Source organism: Centrocercus urophasianus, unplaced genomic scaffold, assembly GCF_019232065.1.
Source record: "Centrocercus urophasianus isolate 14NV4802_14NV808 unplaced genomic scaffold, USGS_Curo_1.0 seq_9, whole genome shotgun sequence".
NCBI classification, from domain to species: domain Eukaryota; kingdom Metazoa; phylum Chordata; class Aves; order Galliformes; family Phasianidae; genus Centrocercus; species Centrocercus urophasianus.
Window position 1 is genome coordinate 36405935 of NW_024885532.1, and position 19158 is coordinate 36425092.

The 19158-nt window shown below is 42.7% G+C and overlaps 1 protein-coding gene across 4 annotated transcripts in view; it reads left to right on the forward strand.

Annotated features, from left to right (window-relative positions):
* The first annotated feature begins 1344 nt into the window (after window positions 1-1344).
* Window positions 1345-19158, forward strand: part of PDGFD (platelet derived growth factor D) — a 137690-nt gene continuing 119876 nt past the window's right edge. For all 4 annotated transcript variants that reach the window (XM_042839324.1, XM_042839326.1, XM_042839325.1 and 1 more), the window contains exon 1: window positions 1345-1773. In XM_042839324.1, the coding sequence (XP_042695258.1) occupies window positions 1644-1773 (130 nt within the window). In that variant the 5' untranslated portion in view covers window positions 1345-1643. The remainder of the gene's footprint in view (window positions 1774-19158) is intronic.

The window sequence follows — 19158 nt, forward strand, 5'->3', positions numbered from 1 at the left end:
CCTGAGGGCACTGGGAAGGACTCCTCAATGTAGTGTGCTCAGGGCAGTGTCTCCACTCCTCCTCATCTTAGAAAGAGGCTGCAGTCAGAAGAGGGACAGGTAGCTGGGATCCAGCTGACATTTTCTGCAAGCTCCTTGCATTGTACTGGGAAATGAGCTGACATGGACAAGATGAACAGAAGACATCTTCAGAGCTCCCCATCTTCACCTTCCTCTCACTCTGCATCTATTGGACAGTCGGATTGGCCAATTTCCCACTGCCTGCCCATCTCTCCCAAACTGGGCACCTAAAGCACAGGCACACTGTCCACGAGTGAAGCACTGCTGGAGCATTCCCACCGCCTTCCACATGGGAACTGGGTTAGGTTTGCTGCCAGTTTGAGTGAACATGAAAGGGATAAAAACCACAAATTATGCAGAATTGCACCCTACCAGTTCCTTAAGACATGCAAGATGTTTCAGTTCCATTGTTATACTAGCACGCTTTTGGAGAAAATGTTTCATACAGCCAGAGGCACCCGCTGTGAGCAACAGGCTTCATCCCGTGGTCCCGATATGGCTCTGTATCGACTATTCTGCGAGGTGTTGTTTCATGTAGAAGGGACTGACAGCATGTTGCCCATAGTCGGAATGGCTGGGACAGTGTGAACTGCCCTAAGGAATAACTGAGTAGGTAAGGATTTATCAGGGAGCAGTGAAAATCCAACTTTTTTCTTTTGTCTGCACTTCACTATATTGTAGTTAATGGAAGGAAAACAAGCACTAAAACAGCAATGTGATCATGGCCCGCTCACAGACCTTTGGTTCAGACCTACTCTCGTCCAGGCTGTAACGCAATCAAAGGCAGACTCCATTTATTCAGGGTCTAAGCAGGTAACCTTTTATGAAAAGCTTCGGACAGTGCTCGGCATGACGGAGGAGCCCGTTCATTTCTCCCGGGGATACGTGCTGTTCTCCTTCACCTAACGTTACTCCTCAACACGCTTCCACTCTTGGGCTCCGTCGGTCTCCTGCCCCATGCCACAGCCCTCCCGCGGGTGCCGGGACAGCCCGACACTTCACCCTGACCGGAGCCGCCGCGCCCATCAGCGGGCCCGCGCCCGGCTCCCCGCCGCCTCCCTTCTGCCCCCAGGCCGCCCCCCTCCCTCGGAGCCGCCTCTCCCCCGGCGGCGCCGGGCCCGCCGCCCGCTCCCGCCGCCCCACACCCCGGCGGCGGCTGCAGCCGAGCGGAGCGCTGCGCGGGGGCGGTGCGAGGCGCGGAGCTCCGCCGCGGCGGCCGCAGGGGAGCGCGGCTCCGCCTGGAGCCGGGTCACGGCGCGGCCGCCGGAGGGGAGGGGGCGGCGGTGCCCGCCGGGGGTTTCTCACCTTGCCGCTGCGGCCGGGCACAGACGCGCGGCGGAGAGTTGAGCGTGGAGGAAGTTTGGGGGAGTAACTCGGCGGCTCTGTTTCGGGAGGGATTTTTATGTGTTCTTTTTTATTTTATTTCATTTTCTTGCCCGGCTCACAACTCCCTCAGCCGCTCGGGCAGCCCGCACGAGCAGCGCACGCAGTGCGGGCGGCAGGCAGAGCCTGGGAGGGCAGCAGCTCGGCGGGCAGAGCCGCGTTTCTTCGCAGAGCCGCGGTCCCGTGCACAGCGGATCCCAATGCAACTGCTCATCCTCCTCCTCCTCTACGCCGTCGTCTGCGCGAACTTTTGCAGCCGTCAGGGCACCACCGCCCCTGCCCAAAGCGGATCTATCAGAGCCCTGCGCTCCTCCAACGTCAGGCGGGATGGTGAGTGTCCCTCTGCCTTCTTCATCCCCGAGGGCTCGGTCTGCGGACGGAGCCCCGAGAGAGCGCCCCGAGGGCTGCCGGCCCGAAGTGCGGGTGGCCGGGCGGGGGGAGGGAGGGAGGTGCGGGCAGAGAGGCGGCTCTGCCCGGCGGCCGCTCCCGAACTCCTGGGGGCAACTTGCAGCAGCCGTCCCAGCGGCCCGCCTCACCCTGACGGCGCGCACGAGGCCCGGTGTGCCCGGCCCGATCCGCTGTGGCCCCCGGGGCGGTGGGCGCTGCTCGTGCTAGGCGTTCGTCAGCTCCCGGTGCGCCTTCCTCCTTCTGGAGGAAGGACAGCCTTGACTGAGGGGCTCGGGCCCGGAACGGGCTATTCGCTGGGGTCTGTGGGGCAGTGCTCGCCGTTAGTGCCAACCACACTTGGCAGAGTGATGCCCAGTGATGGTGGGTGCTGAGGAGGGTGGCTGGACACTGCCAGTCACTGAGGGCATGGTAGCATGGTAGGGACGATGGTGTTCTTCGTGTTCTAACACGGCACGTTGCCTGCTGTGAGCTGCCATGGCCTCGGCTGCTGAGATGCTGGCCAAACTGTGGCCCTGCGATGGATGACTGCAGGGCTGCAAAACGTTGGCACAACTGACATTCACCTTTGGAAACCACCTGCTCATGATCAAAGAAGACCAATTCGTAGGATTTTGGAAGGGGAAGAGCCTCTGCTGTGGGATCTGCAGGTTGTGTTCCAGCACTGTGTGAAAGGATCTACTCCTGCTTATTGCAGCGTAGCTCCTTCAGAGGAAAATGCAAGATGTTCTCCTGAAAAAGAGCAGAGTTCTGTTCAAGTCTTCAAGTTAATGTCTTTCAGTTGCCAGCATTTATATCTTTTGTAAATCCTTTTTAAGAACCCACTTACTTGAGTCATGTCCAAGATTGTACTCTGCATTTGCCAGTGTTTATTTTTCAGTGTGTATACAGTGCGTGTAATGGGTATACAGTTGACTTTGGAAGATGTTTTTGGTTCAGAGTTGGAGCCATATTGAACTTAGTAATCTTCTGTATACCTTTCCTTGTCAGTGCATGGTGGCATAGACGAGGTGAAGAACTTTTTCTTAAAATTGAGATAGCAGAACTGGAAACAAGACAAAATTGCAGTTACTTGGATCTTGGAAACCAAATTTAATCCAATACAAAATGTGTTTGCAATAAAAGCCCACATCCATTATTTCTGTTTCATTCTGTAAAATGGTTGTGCGTTTTATCAAGCTTCATGACCCTGCCATCTTCACCTTCTCAAAAGGTTCAGAGTTACAATGTGTTCTGCTGTGGTCTTTTCTGTAGAGTTGGTGGAGAAATCTGTAATGCTTAATGTGAATAAAGTTTTCACGTTATTGGCAGTGTGATGGGTGTTTTGCTCCACAGAAGAAAACTTCCTGTAGCAAATTTTTTTTTTTTTTTTTTTTTGAGTGATTGAGAGCAAGGCTGTGTGAAATCATTAGTTAATCACTCTTTTCCCAATTGTGGTCATCTATCTTTGCAGTTAAGCTCTGTACCCTGAAGGCTGTCTTTTACACCTTGTGGTGACTGAAACTTCTAGGTGCCAGGGTGTGGCACCAGGCAGAGGGTTGTTTGGAAATGGCAGATCTCACTCTTGACTGACTCCACTGTGCTGTATGGATGGTAGCCAGGCTGGTACCTATGGACAGGAAGAAGTGAGCTGATGCAGAGTTCAGACAGCTCTGTCTGACAGTGGGGCATTATCCCTGTAACAAGCAGATAACACAACTTGAGGAAGACTGCGTGCAGACCTCCACTTAGACCCTGCCTTGCTCTCTACTTGCACTCAGGAGTTCTGTTTTTAATCTGCAAAGGACACATATTCTGATATGGCCAGTGGAGCTGGGCATCTGTTCATAGCATCTAAAGCAGTTCAGCAATCAACAGGCCTGAGTTTACTCCAGTGAACTAAACTGTTGCTTGAGTTTGTTGACCAAAGACCTATATTTGTGCCGCCAAAGGTTATGAACTGTTTTCCAAATATTGCGTGCATGAGACAAGCTCACAAGCAAAGCGTTCAGACCATAGCTGGCTGTACGCCACCAGAAGTATTTTTGTCTTTTACAATTTTCAGTGTTTTGTTTTGGTCTGAAGTGCTGATATGGAATTGCATTAAAGACATGTGGATTGCATTGCTGAGTGAGGCAGACAGTATTTTTTGCATTGTAAGTATTTGCAGATATAGTGATATGGAATAGGATCTAAGAGCACACAATATGCTGGGAGTAATGTGTTCCAACAGTCTCTCTCAAAATGCACAGCAAGTATAAAAACTAATTTAATATTATGTCCTGGGTTTCATGACTATGATTATTATGTTGTGCAATTAAGAGAGATACTGCAAAGGAAGCCAGATCTGTTCAGCTCTCTAAAAAAATGTTCTATCTTGGCATGCCCAAGACCACCTGCACATTTTATTAAAAAAGTAGACAATCCTTTGGATTTCAGTTTTTTGTTACCTCCAAGCAGGATAAACCAGAGGTACTGAATACACTTAGCTGTAATTCGGAGCCTTGGTCTTGCTTCTGGCCAAAACAAATTTCTTACTGTGCAAGATTCTAGATTGTCTTTCCTATTCTAGGTAAAGGAAGTTGGTCTGTTTCTAATTGCATTTAGTGCAGACTGAGATTGCTTTTGGAAGAAGTCTATAGATGAAGGGCAACACGTACAAAATCAGTCCTAATGATTGCCAAACCTCAACTATACTTCCTGCTGAAGATATTAAAAATATAAATAGTCTGCTTACAAGACATCCTCTTGTCCTCGTGCAAGGACGGGCATTGATGATTCAGCTGTCCAGCATAGCACTAATCAATATTTTAAAGCATTGTGGAGATGCCAACAACATTTATAGCACATGTAATGGTATTTATTTAAAGTCTTTATTAATATAATTATCTGTGTACTTATACTAAGCACCATTATGCCTAATTTTCAACTGTAAAACCCAAAGTGTAAGTGAAAGGCATAGTGTCAGATCATTTTGGTATGTAAACAACTGGAAGCCATAGGATCAGTATCTCCTGAAGTGGATTTGAAAATCCATAACATCAGACAACTTAAGTTTTTCTGAGTTCTTGTGATTTTTGTTTTGAAATAAAAAATCAGGAGCTTTCAAGCCTTGGATTGCTGGTGTGCGAAAGAAATAGAAAGAAAAGTTATGTTTTACCACCCTGGAGAAACGGCAGGGGCTTTTGGCTATCCAAAGTGATATGTGCCCTCAAGGTTACCCTCCACTTTCAAAAAGAGTTTGACAATTTAGGCTGCGTGGATTTAGGCCACATGGATGTTGTTTGCTCTTGTGAGAAGAAATGGATGAGTCTTTTTAAATACTAATTAAGAATGGCTAGTATCACTAGTGACATAGGAACCACAGTTTTGGAATACATTTAAAGTGTTCTTCTGTAGTGTAGAGTGCAAAAAACGTTGCATACACGTTCCTTTTTTTTAGCAGAATCTGCTAACCTTGTGTCAACTGCAAAATAACTAAAATACCTTCCAAGCTTTATCACATTACCAAAAAATAAATTGAAAATTGTAATTTGCTGTAGTAACGCCATTTGTTCTTTGATTGTTTAACTTTGATGATGTTTCTTATCTGTAGAATTAACTGTCTGGACTAAAGAGTAACAAAGCATATCACATGAGAATTGCAACCCTGACTCAGCAGCAAGCACTTTGGAGCAGTTCTCCAATTGTGCACTGAAATGTAGATGTAGGTAGATGGATATCACATGGTGGAAGTTACTTTACTTACAACTCTCCATCCATTCTCCTAACAGTTCCAGCTTCTCTTTAATACGTTTATTTGCATGAAACTTAGGCCAGATAATTATTAAAGGGCTTACAGAGAAAACTAGATAATTGTGTTGCTTTGATTCCTAGAAATGAAATACTGCTGAAAATTGTGAAAATAATGTTGTTTTTTTAAACTGTGGTCCCATTTTGTAAAGCACCTAGGAATAGAAATAAATAGGAAGCTCATGGGGAATCATTAGTGAAGTAATATTCTTTGTGTGCTTAACTTTGTGGATCTATGTAATTCCATTAAGGACTGGAGGCTGCATCGTAGAGGATTCTATGATAGCAAAGCTTGAATAGCTCATATGAGAATGTGGCTATGTGCAGCTAAACTTACTGTGCCTTATGAAGCAAGAGTACAGCTATGTCAAATCTGTCTGATATTCTGTTAAAATAAGAACGCATACATGCAGTACTTGTGTATCATATTCATATTATGTGTAGCATACACAAATATATCCTGTACCTTTTTCATAATGTATCGGTTATATGCTCGTACATAATACATAGGCCAGATGACACGAGAACGAAGCACACAGTATAACTGGTTACCAAATTAGCATTTTAAATTTAAATGTGTTATGCCCAGGAACCTTGTTTAGAAAATCATCCCATGCAGGTTTCGTGTGACTTTCCAAAGTCTGCTGAACAACAAACTGCTAGGCAGAAATTCCAACCAAACTGTTCCGTGTAGTCGAGGTTCTTTTTACATGATGTCATCAGCCATATCATCTATGGAATTTGACTTGTAACCAACAGATACTCTTAAAGGTGTTTATCAACTGTCCAGGCTGCAAGTGCAAGTTCTGAAGTTCTTTACGTGCTGATAATTTTTTTATCAATTAAGTAAAAAATTTATAGGGAAAGGGATTGTCAAAACCAGAAATTCTTTCAACAAAAATAATGTACAAATTCACTACATTACATTTCTGTCACTTCTTCCTTAGACAAGATATAAATAGTACATTAAAAAAAGAGATCTACAAAATATGTCTTCTTTGTACATCAAGAAGCCCATTTGGCAAATAGAGAATGAGCAGGACAGGGAATGGATTTCATTCTGTAATTCTAATAATGACATCTATACAAAAGGTGCAGCAGAAGTCTGTATGTTTTATGCTCCAGACTTTTCATGTGAATCATCTTCCTTATATTGAAATATATCTACATCAAATTGTAGGCTGATTTTTTTAAAAGCAAGTATCTCACAAGTCTGTTATGAACACAGGAGAAGTAGGCACCTGCCTTAGGTTACCAGAGTCCAAAACATCTGATAGTGTCCAGCTGCTTGTTGTTCTGGAGGCAGTGAGGATGACCTCTACAGGTCCCTTCCAGCCTCAGCCATTCTGTTATTCAATATTGGGCTGAGGATGGGTGGAATATGCTCTCCCCCAGAAGGAGCAGTTGCTTGGCCCATCCCTTTTGTCTCCTCTCCCTTTCCCCCACATTCACACACATTCCCCTGTTCCTCATGCGCAGCAGCAGCAGGTGCTGTTACACTGTGTTCTCCCACAGCTGTGCACCCATCTGTGTCCCTTCTCCTCACCTTTCATTCCTCATGTAGCAATGCTCAGTTTTGCCTACCCAGTTAAGAAAACTTGAGGTGCCTGTCAGCTGTCAGTAGCATGTTCCCAGCTCTTGGAAAGGACTGTGTGCCTCAGTCTGCTCTGGAATCCGTGGGCCTAGAAATTTGCCACTTAAAATTGAATGAGTGCTAAGAAATATCATGACGATTCTGTGTTGCCATTCTCTCTAGTAAGAATTTGCCCACTAATGCAGGAAATTTTAGTAGTATTGCTTTCAGTATGTTGACTTAGACTGTATCCAAAGATTGCCTGGAAAAAGCTGCTGATTATATTATATTTAAGAGGGTAATTATGTTGTGCCATATTTTAGATAAAATAGGCCACGTAGATCACTGCTTCTGGCGAGGATCTCTCAGCTAACGGACTGGAATGGTTAGGTGTCTTGGCAGTTTATTTCAAATCAGTCTCCTGTTTACAGAGCTAAGGAAGCGTCCTGTTTACAGTATCAAACTGGATGGATTTTCTTCTGGGAGCGTGGCTTTGGCTCTCATATTTTTGGTAGTGAATAAATCCTACATGATCTCAAGCTTCCTATTGTACTTGAGTAATCTTCAGTTTCATGCTTCCTTTTTGATCTGTGTCCCACGCTGTGAAGGCCAACATCCCTAATTTCTGCTTTGGCAGTCAGAGCTGTGCGTATTTGGAGTTGGGGCAGGAGGACACACTTCTACCTTCCGTGTGAACTTCCTGCCAATGTATTTTAGCCCCGCTGTGCATTGGGACTTGCTGTTGTTAAAAGTCTATAAAAATATTTATTAAACACTATGGTCCACAAAGAAGTTGAAAAATAGCAGGCTTGACCTTCATTGCATTGAAATCAATGGCAAAAACTTCTGTCAGCTCTTACTGCAGAGGGGTCTGGCTCACGCTTCATGTGAATGAATGTAGGATAAAGGATAAGGGAAGAGGCTTAGAAATTCAGTTATAGGTTTGGTACGTAGGCACATTTTACAATGGGTTCACCAAGCCTGGATAGTTTTTCTCCTGTACTTACGCTTACGATCTTGTGTGTCACCCACAGGATATCCTACAAGAGACTTGATCTGCAGTACAATTCTAAACAAGACCTTAAGGAAACCTGTCGGTATTTTAAAAAGTCTTGTATTGTTTCTGTTTGTTTTCTTGTTGTTGTTGTTTTTTTTCTTTAGTTGAAAGAGGCTTAAAGTGTAATATGCGTGGGTTTTGTTATTATTTTCTTGGATCAGTTACAGATGATTTTTCTCATAGCTGCATGTGTTTCTAATCTGATGTGACTCACAGTAAGAATGTATTGAGGGTGAAGCAGCAGCCCAGAGTAGTTAGAGAGGAATAAAAATAGGAATAAAAATAGGTACGCCGAATGTTGATTGCCAGATGTACTGTGGAATTTGGAAGCTCTTTCTGTACCCTTGTGGTCTTAATTTTTCAGCTAGGAATTTGCTTGAACGATAAATACTTTGCTTCAGCAGATGAGTGACAGCAGTGCTGCATGAGAACGGCGAGTAAATGGTAATAATGCCTTTAGATTCTTTGTGGAAATGAACCAACACAGCTTCTTAATCACAGTGTCTCAGTAGGGACAAGCACTGATAGGAATGATTTCACTAACACATCAAAATGTCAGTAAAAGGCTTTAAACCTCATCACAGAAGCCTACAGAGAATTTGCTGCTTTGAAATCAATAGAAAGCCCTGATGTTACTGCACTCTGCTTTCTTTTCCTCGATCAGGTTGTAGGCCTGTGCTCTTTCTGCTTTGACTTTCACAATGCTGTCTTTCTGTCATGGATGGAGACTAAGGCACTGCAAACTTCACTCATAAGAGGAAGGCAGAAAGTTGTTTGTTGGTATGAAATAGATGTAATATGGTAATTTGAACATGATAACAGTGACTTAACAGAATTTGAAGTGGCTAGGTACCCTTGATTTTTTGCTACACAGAGGGTGAGGGCTGCATAATGAATATAAGATCAAATCTTAGCAAAACTAGTTTAGCTTAAAACAGTAAATCACTTAGAAAGGATCTGTCGGCAAGGTCCCATGACCCAGGTGAATCTTGAGAGGTGTTTTTAACCAAACAGAGAGATTCTGGTGTGCAGCCAGCTGCTTGCAAGAAGAGCTCTCAGAGGTGTTCTTAGGCTGCTTGCTGTTTATAGGGTAAGATGATTGATTCATACGACTTAGATCTATTGAACTAGGTGTCTGGTATCAGTTCTCATGAGTACCTGGTTTGAGACAATATGATGGTCATTAACTGTCTTCACTGAAACCTTGATTGTTACTAATGTCGAGTACCAAGTCTTTTGCATCTCACTGTATGTGCTGGGGCATAACGACCAGGCTGTGTGAAGAGGCAAGGAGCACAATGTCACTCTTGGATTGCTCATGATCTGTGCCAGGGGAGATTCAGGCTGGATGTTAGGAAATACTACTTTTCTGAAAGAGTGGGCAGGCACTGGAATGGGCTGCCCAAGGGGGTGGTGGAGTCACCGACCCTGGAGGCAATCAAGGAGCAATTGGATTTTGTGTTGAGGGACATGGTTTAGTGAGTACTATTAGCGATAGGTGGATGATTGGACTGGATGATCTTGAAGGTCTTTTCCAACCTTGGTGATTCTGTGATTCTGTTATAGGGAGTTCTGAGTGACCATGCTGAAACCAGCATAGGATTATGGCTTGCCTTGTTCCAGTCTGTTCCATGTGATCTGGGGTTCCTAGATCCCTGCGCCTGTCTGTTTTGCAGCTATTCTGGTAGCATGCTGTGTAGTCACAAGCTGGCACAAATGTATTCCTTCCATCCTTGTCACGGCAGAAAGCAGCTCTTGCCTGGATGGGATTGATTTTATTTTTGTTTGTAATTAACGTTTACTGTGCAGAAGAACTTGAATGACATGGTATGCATTTTTCACCATTTTCCATTGTTCATTAGATCCTGCAAAGTGGCAGCTGAAGTTAATTTCTAAGAAAGAGGTAAAATTCTCACATCATGTAGTAATTGTCTGGCTACTCCTCCTGTAGACGTGATCTCCCTTTACATAAGTAAACATTTGAACCTCCAGAGCCAGTTCCTTGACATCTACTGTACAGTGCCTTCAGAGTACATCATGTTGCCTCTGAGAAATGGATGCTGCAGGGGAGCTTTGTGTCAATTACACTTTGCAGCACACTTGAATGAGAGATGTCTTGCGTCTGTCCTTTGGCCCATACAGCAGTCAGGCTGTGATGTTGAATCCCCACCTCCACACATACAGCCTGCCTCCCAGCAGAATTGAGAACACACAACAACATGGAAACGAGCAACTATCCCAGGAAGGAAACTTGCTCTCACTCAGGGGACCCTCATGTGACATCCAGGGCAGATCCTGAGGACCAGTCCTTCCCCATCATGGCATGCTGAGGAGGATGTACAGTGGACCAGCATGGCTCTTCATCCTGCTCTTTCCCCAGTCTCTTACCTGATCCTGGCTTATGTGAAGTGAGAACCCATCTGTGAGCAGTTCTCATTGCATTTGCCACCATTTTTACCTCTGGCAGAAACTACGGTTGACACGTTGTGCTCACTATAAGGGCTGAATCACTTGGAAAGGCAAAAGAATCAACCCCAGCAATCATCACACATGGCAAAGATTGGAGATCCTTACTGGGGTGTGTTAGTTCTTAAAATGCTGCAGCTTTGCTGCCACTACTCTCCTTTGACTGTCATCATCAGAGATACTGCCCTTGTTGCAGACTCAGCTGTGTGATGCACTGAGGACCCATGGATAGCTGTTTTGGAGAGCAGAGAATCATGTGAAGCAACCGTATTATAGCCTGCATAAAAGTCAGATACTTTATCTTGCATGCTTGCCTGAAAATAACTTCCGTGGAGTGGAAACAAAATGGAAGCCTCCCCTCCAAAGAAACAAAATGGGGAAATCCTGCTTTTTGTATCTTTGAGTGTTTCTTGGGTTTGGTTTCACTCAGTGCCTAAGCAAACAGGCAAAGGCCATAAGAAAGTAATAATAATATGCATAATAATATGTTGACTTGGATTTGTGGATTGTTTTGGTGGTGTTTTTTTTTTTTTTAATGTTAAAGACTTTTTTTGTCAGTAGATGCAGAGAGGGTATTTTTTAAAAGCTTGCGGGTAGTGCCTTTTATTTTTGTGTAAGAATCTTGTCTCAGGATTTCTCTCCACAGCCTATGGAAATGCTGTTTCCTGATGCTACTATTATTTTTGTACTATCACCAAGTCTGACAGGACTTAAAGTCAAGTCTTGTCAAGTAGATTGCTTTTCAGCTTACCTTGGGTAAGCCATTAGTCAAAATATTGACTGAGTAGAAAAGTGTCACTTGTTTTTCTTATCAGAAGAGAAACAGAATATTTTTCCATATATGCTTTTGCAGCCTAGTAATTACAAATTAAGGACATGTCACTGTAGTTTTGACAGTGTATTTCTAGCACTTTGTGTTCAGAAAGGCCTTCAAAATGATTGGCCAAGCAGGAACAGAAATACTCAGGGCTGCCTTCCTTATTTCTTTCTAAAGATGACAGCCAGCCTTGGTAACCAAATGGGGGCTTCTGTTTTTATTCTGCTCAATGGTTAAGAGAGAACCATTTCCTGTGCTCACTTGTTGTAGGTAAATATCATTTACATGATCACAGAACGGACTGGCAAGGACCTCTGAGTCCCACGGGCCCAAGCCCTGCTCCATCAGGGACACGACACCCAAAGCAGGGTGCCCACAGCCCCATCCAGGCGGCTTTGGAAGATCTCCAAGGAGGAAATCCCACAGCTTCTGGGCAGCCTGTGCCAGTGCTCTGTCACCTGCACAGCACAGCAGTGCTCCTGCTGTTCAGAGGGAATCTCCTGTCTGTCAGTTTGTGTTTGCTGCCTCTTTTCCTGGCACTGGATAGCATTGAGCAGAGCCTGGCTCCGCCTCCTTTCACCCTCCCATCAGATCCCCAATTTTTCATTACTGACATCAAGGCACAGCAAAAGAAAGCTGCGAATTTCCTCAGTTCTAGGAGTTGAAGATTTGTACTACCTGTCCAGTCACCAAATTTACTATATTGAAAACAAAGCACTGTTCTCACTAGTCTTTGGCTGAATGTTTGTCCTTATAATAATACAAAGGAAAGCAACCAGAAAAAAAAAAAAAAAAAAAAAAAAAAAGGAAGATCTTAGCAACAGAGATATTTTCATTTCAGTTATTAGCAAGACAAAATAAATTAATAAATAAAATGTCAGCATGACTAAACATGTAATATTGACCTCAAACATTTAAAAAATGGAATTCGAAGTCCCTTTAGATGAGAAGTATGGTCGATTCTGCAACATTTTGAAGTGCATGTAACAAAGAAGGGTTTGGATAGTGTGTTAAGGATCTTTTCTGCCCTTCCTTGAACTACCTCCTGTTTGTCATGCTGTTGGACACAGAAGGTTATCCCCTTGTTCCAGCTTGTGTGGGCTGGCAGAACTGCGGCAGTGAGGAGTCTGGTGCCTCACCACAACGGCCTTCCTGCAGCTCCTCCATGAGGTATGCCATTTTTGTTATGAGGAACAGATGATGATGTTTGGTCTCTATTCCCCACCGAGCAGTGTGGGACCAGTAGTCTGCTCCCACCTTGTGTGAGGCACATCTGTGTCATTTTGTGTCCCTGTGTATGATTTTCAGTTCCCATGAAAGATCAGCTCTGGATGTAGATACTTTCACTACCTTACTTCCAAGATCTGGAATCATGCAATTCTAATTATTATGTGATTGAGCTCCATTTGTACAAAAGTAATTTACTGTAACTATGACCTTAGTAGTGCAGTGTGATTTCAGCTGCTGTTCATCTTCCACTAATGACTAGTAAATAAATGTTAATCTATCTTACAGCTTTTCGGATGCAAAAGTACAGGTGGCTTAATTTGCACCTGATTTCTTCATTATTATGAATCTTTCTTGTAATAGGAGAATTTTAGGCATCTCCGCTGAGGGGAATTGAACTGTGCTGAAGCTGTTAATATAGTTTTAGTGAGATCCAAATTTCTGATACGAGCATGTATTTCTAGATCCACATGCTAGGGATTCATATTTTGCATTTACCAGTGAAGAGAAGGAACAAAACTGGCTAACCCATGTATAAAATAGTTAGAGCTTTTCTCCCTTGTGGTTAGCAGAGGAGAAAGGAATATTACAGAAAACGTGAGAAGCAATGTGTTTATTTGCCTTTCTCTAACTCTAGTAGCTGGAGACAGTTCTGTGTGCAAAGAAACTCTGTTGAGGAATCTTGAGAGAAAACAGTTTTTGGTATTGTGTCTCATAAATCTGTCGGAATCATTCAGTCAGCATGGAGGCAGCTGCTGATACCATCTAATTTTAAGCGTGTGAATTAGTAATTATTCTTTTATAGGATTTATTACTGTCTGGTGGTGACTGTCTCCCCCTCTGCTTGTTCTGGCACCCTCCAAACTAAAATATAATTAATATACTTTAGACAACCTCAGTTTCCTCCACTTGGAGAAATTCAAGAAGTCCAGTGTCTTCTTTGGAGAAATTTCTGGTGTCCAGGGCTTCCAATGATTCAGTCTGGGGACCTTATCGTATTTTGTCACCTTCTCCACCATCCTGTTTTTCTAGGAGAGAATGAATGGTGCTTCCTGGCCTGTCACAGTGTGTGTTTGTAGCAGTTAGTCCATCTATGGGAGGGTAATAAAATAGTTTGCAGAATTACTTGGTTCTAGTGTAAATATTCTGTGTTCCCACAGAACATTCTGAAGATAATATGTGGCCTATATGATGTTGGATTGGTGTTTTGTTCCTTGAGCTCTTCCTGCAAGCATAATTTTGAAATAAAAATTCCATCCCCCTCTGTTTTGAAAACAAATAAACACCTTGCTATGGACTAAATGACATCATCAGCCAATAAGAAGGTTTTCCTATGTCACCACTGTTAGGACTTCTCTCAAGCAAGTGCAGAGTGTTACATGTTTATTTATTTCCACTCTTTGTGCCTAATATGCATTGAAAATAAGCAGATGCTTATCACTATATAACTCCAAGTTCAGGTGCCCAAATGCTACATTTTTGTTTGCAACTTTCAGCATAAACTTTGCGCACTATGTTTATTGTTCTGATAGACATGCATAAGTCACTCTGAAAGCAGTGCCTCCTGTCTCCATGGAAACTACAACAGACGCAATGAGCACAATAGCACTGTTTGACAGAGCAAACTCTCACCTACAAAACACTATTTTTGAGCACAGTCACCATCATGAGCTGTGCATTTTCACCAGAGATGAACAAAAGCCTGCATGCCGTGCTCGTAAAAATCTGCACTGCTGAATGTCACCACTGCCACTGTCACCACGACTGAAATGCACCACCTCCATGTGCTGTCACCTGCTGTTTGGTCTCCATAAACATTCAGCAAATGTCAGTGAATGTCATTGGGTACCACTTTTTCTGCATGGAGGAATTTCATTCCATGCTTTTGCTTCATATACACTTCCATGTCAGACACCATTCTGTCGTACTGTCCCTCTGCTTCCATCTGTCACACGGCAACAAAATGGAATGGAATATTGGTGGGAAGGTTCAACCTCTACTGCTGTACCACCAACATCTGCCTCCAGTATCACTGGCCAACAACATAAAATAGAAGACATTTCTTTTGGAGCAGCCCTCATAGAAAAACAGTTTATACTTTTCTCCTTCTAGAGTTTTAGAGCTGTCTGGACATAAAACTTTTATATGACAATAGTAAATGTTGTTTAAAGCTATAATCAAGCTTTATGTGTCAGTGAAAATCTTTTAAAACCTGTGTTGCTTGGAAGAATTGATGTTGTGTGATCTTGACAAAATTAATGGCGTTGTGGAGGTCTATTTACTTCTTGTATTGTTTACATCTGTTCACTGGAAATGGAGACTATTGACTATGTTCTGGAGATCATTCTGCACACATTTTATGCAATTGACATATTTCTCTTCAGGATTGCTTTTCAAGTGAGTTTTTCTTTAAATGTAGGCCTTGATTATGTGATAAAAACCATTGATAATTAAAAAAGCATGCGTTCTGGTTCAAGGAAGAAATGCATTTAAAATCATGACAGTGTATTTGAAGAAGTGAACAAACTGCAATGTATTTAAAGCTATAATATGTGGCATTAGATAACTAGAAATTCTACCACTGGAAGTATTGATGTTTTCTTAATTACACATGGAATTGGAAAGCTATATTTATCTTTTGAAATCACCTCAAGTTTTGCAACCATATCTCATTAACTACCTTTATTTTCTGTATTTACAATGGATTCAATAATGGTGTTTTTTCAATATCTGAGGCTTTAATTGTTGTATACAGAAATTTCACTCATGTTACTCATGGTTTCAGTTTTCCTGGCCAGTTAGAGTGAATATTCTTCTCTCATTTCTCATAATTCACTCAAAATCGAGAAATGAGCTTGGGCTTAAAAAAGAATAAAAAAAAACCCACAGTAACAGAACTGAGATGAGAATGCTCATTTTCTCTTTCAGTCCATAAGTAGTAAACAGGAACTACAGACTGTAAGAATTTTAAGCGTATGAAGTCAACAATGCAGAGAAAAGCACCAAAGATACAGTTAGGGACCCTGCACAGATGTTTTCAGAACTATTTTTAATTCATTTTATTCTGAAGTCCATGAATCATTTTGTAAATGTGGGCACTATTGTGTACGTAGTAGCAGCGGCACTTCATTAATAGGCAGTATTTCCTTTATTTACTAAACCAGACTTGAATGCAAAACATGTTATGGTTGTTCTTTTTCTGATGTTTTCAACACAATTAAGGTAATTTTATTTAGCTAAGACTATTTAAAACGCTGGGATTTGCAGTGCAGTCAGTTTATTGGGTTCTGGCTGCAGGCCTGTACACAATATATGTGCGTGAGCTTGCATGTTGGCCTTAAGTTTAAGGGATTTATACACGCTTATATTCAGCTTCTTTCTGCTTTCCTGTGTATTTCCATGAGGCAGACATATAGCTGGTAGCGAAAACAGTCTTAGCAAACTTTGGTTGCCAAAAGACTGTGCCTTTTAAGTTTCCCTTGTAATTGAGGGGGAGAGAAGAGCACCTGCAGAGAACAGTGCATCCTGAATGTTTTAGACGTCTGTCTTCAGGCAAGATGAATTGCCTTCTGCTTGCACATTCTTTTATCACACTGCAGAGAGCAAGCCCAAGCAACTAGGTCAGTAAGCTCAGAGAAGAACCTGAAAATATGCCAGTCTTTATCACACCTTGAGAAATGAAAGTGTTATTGTAACTCTTCAAAATGTTGCATCTTTAGGATAAGAATAAGATTTCTTCAGTGATGAACAATGTCTTTATCCTAGTTATTTCTGAATAGTAGGTGATAGCAGTGCATCACTCTGGGAGTGTGAACTTCAAGAAATACTTTCACTACCACTGCATTTGTGATAAAATGGGGAGGGTTGGCACTGATCTTGGAATAAGAGCAGATTTAAGAACGTATTTTCCTTCCCTGTTTTCAAAATCACTTGCATTTATTAAATAGATTTATACAGCATGTATTTGTACAAGGTCTTCTGTTAGCAATTTTTTATATGTACTGAGATTGTCCAGGGAGATTTTGGATGCCCCATTCCCTGAGATGTTCAAGGCCAGGTTGGAAGGGGCCCTGGGCAGCCTGGTCTAGTATTAGATACGGAGGTTGGTGGCCCTGCATGCGGCAGGAGGGTTGGAGCCTGATGATCCTTGAGGTCCCTTCCAACCCACAGCTCTTGGTAATGCCTGTCGACTGGAGACTAGCAGAGTGTTGGGGCTCCTCAGCCTGCAGAAGAGAAGGCTCTGGAAAGAGCTTATAGTGGCCTTCCAGTACCTGAAGTGGACCTACAGGAAAGCTGGGGAGGGACTTTTTACAAGGGCTACCTTTTTATAAGGTAGCAAGGGGGCGAGGGGAAATGGCTTTAAACTGGAAGAGGAAGATTTAGACTACATATTAGGAAGAAATTCTTTACTGTGAAGGTGGTGAGACACTGGAACAAGTTGCTCAGAGAGGTTGTGGATGCCTCCTCCCTGGAAACATTCAAGGCCAGGCTGGATGGGGCTGTGAGCAACCTGGTCTAGTTGGAGGTGTCCCTGCCTATAGCAGGGGGTTTGGAAGTGTACAATCTAAAGATCTTTTCCAACCCAAACCATTCCATGATTCCATGAGTTTGTGATTTTATGAAGTACAGTTGTGAGAGCTGAGTCTTACCTACATATACCTATATATGTGTGTCTAAGGGGTGAATGCGGGCTTCCAGAATACAGGGTGTTGTTAATCTTCTTGTAGTAGCATCCCTGTGAGCATAACTTTGAATATGGACAAGTCGTATGAGCATTTAAGGGTAAATATGAATCTACACTTTATAGACCCTTTACTTTCTTTACTGCCTGAATATAGTTATGTTGTATTTGTGTTATGGTGTGTAACTGAAGCTTCTACCCCTTTCCCATTTTTCCCTCATCCAGTCTGAACCCACTGGAACATAACAGAGTCAGAGACCTGTGTCTGCAGATTTCTTTCCTAGGCCTGCAACAGCCCACCTGGTAACAGCTCAGGATTTGTTCATAGCATGATACTAAAGATACAGCAGAGGAGGAGCTGGGCAGAGTGAGTTCCTCTGTCTTTTTTTAGTTGCTGATCTTTCAAAAATATAATCTTGGGCAGCAATTGTTCTTGGCCTCCTGCAAGAAGAAGATGTACAGGGGAAGCATGTACAGGGTTTATAAATCCTGTTCATCGTAGTGTGAATTAAGGCAGGTAAGACTGTGTAGTAGCTTAGCAGAAGGCGTGGAGGATAGTTGTAATAAGGATGTGCCACTGTAGCTCATGTGGTCGCCAACTTCCACATGTGTTTCAGTACCTGGACCTGTAGGATGTCATGCATTTGATGGCTTTCTACTGCTTATGTGTTCTAAGATAACATTTCTCCTTGTTGGTTGGCAGATCTAAAAGTAAGGAAGAAGAAAGTAATCCTGCACATACTTATAATTTGTTTTAAAATGCATTTTCTTGTTTAAAATAAACTAAAACTAAATACAGATATAAAATGTCCGAATCTCACTGTGTTAAGGTTTAAGCTTTAGTTAGTATATTGAATTCAAATAAAATGTAATTCTTTCAACAGCAGAAGTAATGCAACCTGATCTCTTAGGGCTTTGTACCTTGCTGGTAGGCTGTGCTGTGCAACGTGAGCTGCATTTGAAATTTCCCAGTGTTAAGGCAGAGAGTAACCTTCCTCTGAATTGCCTGCTGACCAGTAAGAATAAAGCTCATGCTGCTTGTCTTTTCCCAGAGAGGCATTAATAGCCTTCTTTTTTCTTGCCTGTCTTCAGCAAAGTAACAGAAATGTAATGCCTTAGAGGCTTTTATCCTCAGTTTAGCCAACAGATTCAAACCTCAGAAACAGGAATATAGGCATAGAGCAAATTCACATTGGTGATGTTACTGTGTGTTTAAGTGTTAAAAAATAGATTTTGTTTGTACCTAGATGTCAATTTATGGAAGTACTGCAACGTGAAGTCAGGCCTGAACACAAGTCCCAGTGGAAGGCACGCTAAAGCTAGCTGCAATTTCAATGGAAAAAGAGTATTGAGTGCTAGCAGAAATCCCCATCGAGTAATGTTTTTATTTCTCAGAGAGTTAGGAGTATTTCAGGTAGAATTTAAACCCGTAGAGGAAGAAAGGAAGAGTCATAGGAAGAAGAGTAATCTTAAAAATGGTAAAGGTTGAGAGAAATTAATGAAAGGAGGAGTCTAGAGTGATCGTGTGTCCCAATGAGGGAGATAGAGTATGTGTATGTAAACTTCGTCATGAAAGGTAGTAAATGTGCAATCCCCATTTTAAAATAGAGCATACACTTAACACCTATCATAGGCAGCAGACAGCATGGTAGACAGAGAGAAATGACATTTTGGACCTTAGACCTAAAGGTTTAAATCTTTCTAGAAACACTGTGAGA